At 38.0% G+C, this 7,985-nt stretch overlaps 1 protein-coding gene across 1 annotated transcript; it reads left to right on the forward strand.

The window, feature by feature from the left end:
• Positions 1-1,408: 1,408 nt before the first annotated feature.
• LOC122648406 (disease resistance protein RPV1-like) lies at positions 1,409-5,326 on the forward strand. The gene is made up of 4 exons (XM_043841619.1): positions 1,409-2,574; positions 2,930-3,229; positions 3,328-4,407; positions 4,514-5,326. Exons 1-4 carry the CDS (start codon positions 1,444-1,446, stop codon positions 5,324-5,326), a joined length of 3,324 nt encoding a protein of 1,107 aa, XP_043697554.1. The 5' UTR covers positions 1,409-1,443.
• Positions 5,327-7,985: the final 2,659 nt, after the last annotated feature.

Below are 7,985 nucleotides of genomic sequence, written 5' to 3' on the forward strand. Positions count from 1 at the left end.
TGATCTCAGGTCCCAGCCCTCCCTTCCCGGAAAAGGGGGGGGGGAGGGGACTGATTGAGCAAGATGGCTGTAGGTCTTACTATTGAAATTACTTTGAACTAATGCACTTCTTTTTCGCATATGTGAAGCCTCCATCATAATACAGGTCCTCCATTATATATATAGAATGGGTTTTTATGTTCTCATGTTAATCAAATACGAAAATTGCATTAATAGTATTGATTGTTTATTTTTATTTGAAGCATAATTGAGCCCTCTTAGGAGTCCATTTACTCTCTATGTTCTCAATTTTATATGAATGAAGTTTACTATGCTCTTGTATTAGTCCAATAAAGATCCATATTAATAGTGCATGTGCTCTATTTCATTTGAATAGAGAAAGATAGGGAATAAAAATCTACATCTGAAGATCATACAGCTGGGTTCGAGTCAAGAAATAGCCTCTCTGTGAAAGCAGGTAAGGCTGTGTACATTTGGACCCTCCCCAGACCCTTTAGTGGCGAGAGCCTTGTTCACTGGGTACACCTTTCTTTTTTTTTTTTTATATGAACATCTACCACAGACAGCAAGTATAGTCTTAACAGAAACTGAACATGATATGCATACAAACCCTAACTACATGCAAGGACATCAAAACAATACTTAAATGACATGCTATGACGAATTACAGTAAACATAACCATGGATACAATCTCCGACAATTTGCTAACATGTAGTAAACCCTAACACAAAACACTCAACACCACCATGCCTGAAACTCTTCAGAACCATAAGAACATGAAGCAAACAGAAAATAAGACATGATCACTGCAAGAAACCAAATGAAAACCCATCATAAACATGATGAAAATGTGAAGGAAATGCAAGCACAAGCTAGAGCTAGATATAGTGTAATACTTTGCATAAAAACCGAAGAGAATGTGACTTAACAATGCAACATTGATGTAGTTATTGGCTATTGAAGTTGCTCATTTGTAAGGGGCGGGGGGTTAACAAATATTGTTGGAGCCAGGGATAGCTATGGATCTTCCTTATTTGTTGGAGATTTAGTTGAGGGCAACCAACCATAACATGTCCAAATTCGTCCCTCCATTAAATCTTACTCCAACGGATACAATTTTTATGTTTTTGTCTTCAACAAAAAGTGAGTGCATGGGTTCCAAAATCAAGCTTGAATCTAATAGATGTCCAGGCATCGCTTCTTTAGTTCCTGAAGCTCACAGACCATGTTTGATGTTGAAGCCATAACTTTCAACTATGATGTCCCTCTCAATTTTTACCCATACTTAATTCTCATGAGTATTGCTCACCATTTATAATTGTTTCTATTCCATCAAAAAGTATTAAGTGATCTCTTCTTATGTTTTACTTAGAATTTCCATATCATTAATCATTGTCGTAATTTACCTTTTGATATGACATAATTGCAGGGAGCAGTCAAATATGGTTGAGTTAGTTGTTCAGAGGGTGTTGAGAGAACTAGATAGCACCCCCTTGGATGAATGTAAACACCCTATTGGAATAGATTCTCATGTAGATAAACTACTTCCTTTATTACATGTTGGTTCCGAAGATGTACGATTTGAGGCAATATGTGGCATGGGTGGCCTCGGAAAGACAACTATCGCAAAAGCTGTCTATAATCGCATCTTTCGAAGCTTTAATGGGAGTTGCTTTCTTACAGATGTAAGAGAAGAAGCATCACAAGGGAATAAAGGTTTAGTTTCTTTGCAAAAACGACTTCTTCAAGATATCTTCAAAAGGAACTACGGCATAAGCAGTGTTTCTAGAGGGTCAAAATTGATATCAGAAAGACTTCATAGAGAAAATATTCTTCTCATTCTTGATGATGTGGACGATCATGATCAACTTGATGCATTGGCTGGTGGGATCTTTTGGTTTGGTCAAGGAAGTAGGGTCATCATAACAACTAGAGATGATCATAATTTGAATGTACATAAAGTTAAGAAAGGTATTCAAATATACAAGCCTGAAGAACTGAATTTTGGGAATTCTCTTCAACTCTTTAGTTTGCATGCCTTTTCAAATAACGAACCTCCTGAAAATTATAAGCAGTTTTCACATGAAGTCGTACGCTATGCTGGAGGGTTACCCCTAACTCTAGAGGTGTTGGGTTCTTTTCTAATAGACAAAAATGAAGAAGAATGGGAAGACACATTAGAAAGATTGAAAGACATTCTTGATGATAAGGTCTTTGGAAAATCAATAAAAAGCTATGATGACAAGGTCTTTGGAAAGTTGATGATAAGTTACAATAAACTAGGTGATCCTGAGAAAACCATATTTCTTGATGTTGCTTGCCATTTCATTGGATGGGAAGTAGAAGAAGCAATTTCCTTATGGGAAGCCTGTGAGTTGCAACCAAGATTAGCAATAAAAGAACTTATTCAAAAACACCTCCTAAAGATTGATGCTTATGGGAAATTGAGAATGCATGATCAACTTCAATATATGGGCAGGAGAATTGTCTTGAAAGACAGCTATGGGGACCCCGCCAAACGTTGTAGGTTGTGTTCTCAAGATGAGATCTTGAAAGTGTTAAAAAAAAACATGGTAAGAGCTAGATGCTTGCATCTTTTTTCTTACCTTTTCTTATAAGTAAGCATACAATCCCAATAAGGGCTGTTACTCGGTGTGATGGAGAAAAACTTGAGCTGCGAGCACAGATAAGGGTTTTGAGTCTAAGAAACCACCTCTAATCAATCCTTCCTAGACCCTACAATAGTAGGACTAGCACCAGGGAATGTTCCTATTACAAATATAATCCTTGTTTGTTGAGGCATATTACTACTAAGTATATGTACAAAAAATATAAAGTGCATTGAGTGAGGTTCTAAATCTTTACCTTTTGTTTTGAGTGTGTATGCATCAAAATGTCTTTACTTGGAACACTATTTTTCTTCTGTAGGGAACTCAAATGGTTGAAGGTATCCTCATTGATTCAAACTTTGAATTTGAAGCCAATGATGTTTTGAGCTGTGAAGACTTTGAGAAGATGTCCAATTTAAGATTTCTCCAAATTTACGGAATTGACAACCTTGGAGGGGACTTTTTGCATCTTCCTTCTACATTAAGATGGTTCCGTTGGAACTATTGCCCTTTGAAAATTCTACCAGCCAAATTTTATCATGAGGAAGTAGTTCATCTTGACTTATCAAATAGTTATATCAAAGTAGCTTGGAATGATGCACCTCAAAATAAAAATAAGGTGTGGTATTTGTCTATTCTTTTATTCTTCTTTTTTACTTGTTTTATTATAAAATTTAAATTGGGAGTAATATTTGATATCATTTCTTTGTTTGACAGCGGTTCCAAAAGTTAAAGGTTCTTATTCTCTGTTACTCTGAGCATCTCTCTAGCCCTCCCAACTTTTCATGGTTTCCATGCTTACAAAGATTGGATCTTAGGGGCTGCAGATCACTTTTGAAAGTCCCAGATAGCATTTGTCAGATTGTTTCTCTCAAAATTCTTCTTCTCAGTGATTGTTACTCAATCACCAAGTTGCCTACGTCTATTGGTGAACTAAAACATTTAGCTATGCTTTGCTTGAGTGGGACAAGACTTGAAGAACTGCCTGATGGTGTAGGACAGTTAGAGAAGCTTGAGGAATTAGATGTTTCAGGTTGCCGTACACTAGTGAAGCTACCAACATCAATGGGAAGAATGAGGAGTTTGCATCACTTCTATCTAGAAAATACTATGGTTGGGAAATTACCAGATGATTTTTCAAAGCTCTCGAGCTTAGAGGTGTTAAGAATAGGCATGCCTGAGCCTGCACGATATCAGTGGGAGGAAGATGATCAGAAACACTACCTGAGGCTTCAATTACTCTCAATCAGCATGAGTGGTTTTCCTCAGCTTCAGGAGCTACATTTAGTAGGTTTTATGAGCCTCTCTCTACCAGATCTTCCCTCAACTTTAACCCGCCTGCAAGTTAAGTACTGCAGTCCACTGCAGAAAATTCCAGATCTATCAAACCTTGACAGGTTGAAGGAATTATCAATTGAAAAATGCAAAGATCTTATATACCTCCCAGAGCTTCCCTTGAATTTAACCCACCTTACTGTTCATTCTTGCTCATCATTGGCATGTTTATCAGATTTGTCAAACCTTGAAAGGTTGAAGGAATTATCAATTGATGAATGCATAGGTCTTAAATACCTTCCAGAGCTTCCCTTGAATTTAACCCATCTTACTATTCGTTCTTGCCCATCATTGGCAAGATTATCAGATTTATCAAACCTGAAAATTTTGAGGGATTTAGACATTGGAAATTGCAAAAATTTAGAGGAAATTCAGGGCCTTGAAGGAACAAAATCCTTGGAACAGTTGAAAGCATGGGGTTGCTACAAAATAACAGAGACAACGAGGAAGATACATGGGCAGGTCTTTTATCTATCTTTCAATACGTAACTTTATATTGAACTGTCTATATGGTAGTGCAATAAGTAGAGCTAATAAAATTGATGGCTCTGTTCCTTCTTATATGCAGGGAAGACTTTTACATAATGTGAAGGGTATGGAAGAAGATCAATCCATCTTTAAGACCTCTACTAAGGGAACTGTGCTCTGCAAAAGAACTTCTGTTGATGATAAGTTTTGTAATGGGTCACCAATTTTGTGTGTTGTTTTTGCCTTTAGACAGTTAGCATCTGGTACTAGGTTGGATCGATCGGAGATTCAGGCCGGTGATCTAGTATCCATCACTCTTCGAATTGATGCATTCATCCGTTGGAGAGAAAAAAGGACATGGTGTTGCCATTCTATTAGAATTGAGGACATGGAATTAACTTATCGAGATGACATAATCTACATCCACCATTTCGAAGGGTTCGATTGGTTTGGGTTTCCATTGGAAAGCAAATATGCTATTGAGGAACTAAGTGTAGAGATAGAGAGATTCGGGGACTTAGAACCTGAGCACAGTGATATTAGATGGACCTGCGAAGTGGAATTCTGTAAGCTCTTGTTTGAAAACGAAAAGTCACGCCAGCAAATGTCTAACCAACAATCCAGTGCCATGATGGTAGAAGATTTCTTCAGATGGTCACAATATGACAATGATGAGAGAGTGGTTTTTCAAGCTGGCAATGATGAAGAATATGAATTGAGTGAGGCTTATTCGCCAGAGAGGGTGTTGAGGGCTAGAGCGAAAGCTTGTCTTGACAAGGATGATGAGGCAGCTGGCTCAGGGAAATGCAATTGTTTTGGCGCAGTGAAAGCTGTTTGGAGGAGGAAGAGGGAGTGTTACATGCCACGTAGCTCAAAGTATTCTTTCAATTCCCATCCCTCTTTTTTGACGTAGAAGACTCCTTCATATGGCACCCTATGGCTAATGGGAAGTTTATTACTGCCTCTGCCTATCATCTCACATTACTTCTTGAAGACCAACAAAAGGGGGCATACCAATGCAGAGGCTCCTGGCGCTGCGGGGTCTAGGGAGGGTCATAGTGTATGCAACTTTACCCCTGCTTTCGCAGAGAGGCTGTTTCCAGTTCATAAAGACCGACAGATTAACCCAACCTGGCTCAAATTGTGGCATGTTTGGTGTGCCCCTAAAGTTCGATTTTTTATGTGCAAGCTTCTACAAGATGGCATCCCTCACCCATCTCTTCATTAATATTCAAACTTGCTGTCTCCTATGTCTAGCTTCGATGGTTGACGCCGATACTTGCGATTTTGCTTCTGCAGTTTGGAATGCTTCAGGCCTTATCAGGTAGTTCAACTCACTTATCCCGATTCAAGACTGGGACTAATCTTTATTTGCACTTTGGATCAGTTCCAAATTTTGTTCTTGGATGTGTATCTATTCAGCCACAATCATCTGGCACATTTTGCTGTTCTTTAATGCTACTTCTTTCAATAATGATCGATTGTCATTCCAGCATTTCCTTGACGGTTAGCTTCCCAAGCAGTTTGGCTCTTGGAAGTCTTATCGTCCCCCTTTTGTTATTAATGCCTTGTACCTAAAGAATTGTAATTCTCTTTATCCCAGTGTTTCAGGGTCTTAATAGAATATATTTACCCCCCCAAAAAAAAAACACCACAAGCTATGCTTGCAAAGTAGGAGAAACAATTGATACAAATTTCTTATTTCTGCCATAATTGATTATCCAATTCATTGGATGGATGGTATAATTTAGGGTCTGGTAACATTTTTATTTTTATTTCTGCCATAATTGATTGCTCCTCCTTCCTCCTCCAAACAGTTTTCACTAGCAATTGTGTTACATCCCTGATCTTTGATTCTTTTACGGAGCACAGTTTTATTTGCGTTATCTAGAAGTCTTCCCTGTGCCGATAATGGGGAAGAAAAAAGACCCAATTAATCATATAGAAATTAAGTTCCATTTAAAGTCGCAGAGAAAAAGAAAGATAAAGGAGCATGCATTCAACTGTTCCAAGGATTCTGTTCCTTCTAGACCGGGAATTTCTGATAGATTTTTACAATTTCCAACGTCTAAACCCCGCAAAATTTTCAGGTTTGACAAATCCAATAATGTTACCATTGATGGGCAAGAATGAATAGTAAGATGGATCAAACTCAAGGAAGCTCTGGGAGGTATTTAAGATCATTGCATTCATAAGTGATAATTCTTTCAACCTTTCCAGGTGAGATAGATCTGGAATTTTCTGTAGTTAATTTCAGTTCTTAATTCGTAGGTTAGTTAAAGTAGAGGGAAGCTTTGGGAGAGATTTAAGGCTGGTGTAGGCTGTCAAATATAGCTCCTGAAGCAGAGAAAAACTACTCATGCGAGAACTAACAAATTAATTAAGAGCTAAGCTAGCAAATGATGAGTATTAATTATCATTATGGAGTCGATGCATATTGTACCATTTAATTGAATACCACAAATTAAGGATGATGCCTATCACTAAAACAGACAGAAGCTAAAAGAAGTTTGATGCTCTAACAAGGCACTACCTGGACTTCTGCCAACTCCATCCCATTCTCCTTGGCTTTTTGAAGTTATTTCGTATTTTTTACAGATTTTGGAGCGGGGCAAAGATGTCTCTTTTCGGTTCTCAACAAATTCTACTTTACTCGCCTAGTTTAGATATTTTGTTCAATATACTAGTAGTACTAATGTTCTTTGTGTCCTTGAACAATATACTGAATTGCCATCTTTTTAATTAATATTAATCTATATTTTCATAAAAAATTAAAAAAAAAAACAACATCACTGACAACATATATACTTCCACAATCCTCGATCGTCATTAATTTTTGGATGGTCACTGATGTTTACCTGAAATGGCATTAATTAGAACATGAATAGAATATAGAGAGGGAGAGAGAGGGGTCAAATTTATTAAACAGCGGACAACGTTTAAGATTACCTGAACGATGTTACAAACACAGCTCAGGCAGATTAAGACGTCCTTGATTGACAGTCGAGAGTGAACACGTTGCGAACAGAGAGACCACGGACAATCTTCGATAGATGATCGTACAAGAACGATTTTCTGCTCTTCAAATCCCAGAGCAATGATGGAAGCTCTTGAAATGCACACACACACAATGAAGTGAGAGGGAGAGAACCTAGAGAGATTTTTAGGGAGCGAGTTTTGTGCACACACGTTCTCTTGAGGTGGGCGGCTGCTGGTTATCTCATATAATTGTAGCCTATTTCTCCCAACCTCTTTACGCGTTTGAGTAAGAGTAGGAGATCCTAAGTGGCCCCTTCTCCAAGTAACTCTAAGTGGACCCTAATGGGCCCACGATTGTCTCAGGTGGGCACATGGATCGGGTGAAACCGGATCCACTAACAAAATTAATATCTTTTAAGTTTATTAATGTATGATCAGCTAGGAAAATTAATAAAATTTATTTCTACGAGATGAAAATGAAACTACTTGAAATTGAATCGGTATACATGTTGGTGGTGTGGTTACCTTTAAATTCTCCCAACATCCCTAAACTGTGTGTTCGCATCTGGGTGCAGGCTACGTCAAGACACGTG

This window comes from Telopea speciosissima, unplaced genomic scaffold (genome assembly GCF_018873765.1).
Source record: "Telopea speciosissima isolate NSW1024214 ecotype Mountain lineage unplaced genomic scaffold, Tspe_v1 Tspe_v1.0980, whole genome shotgun sequence".
NCBI lineage: Eukaryota > Viridiplantae > Streptophyta > Magnoliopsida > Proteales > Proteaceae > Telopea > Telopea speciosissima.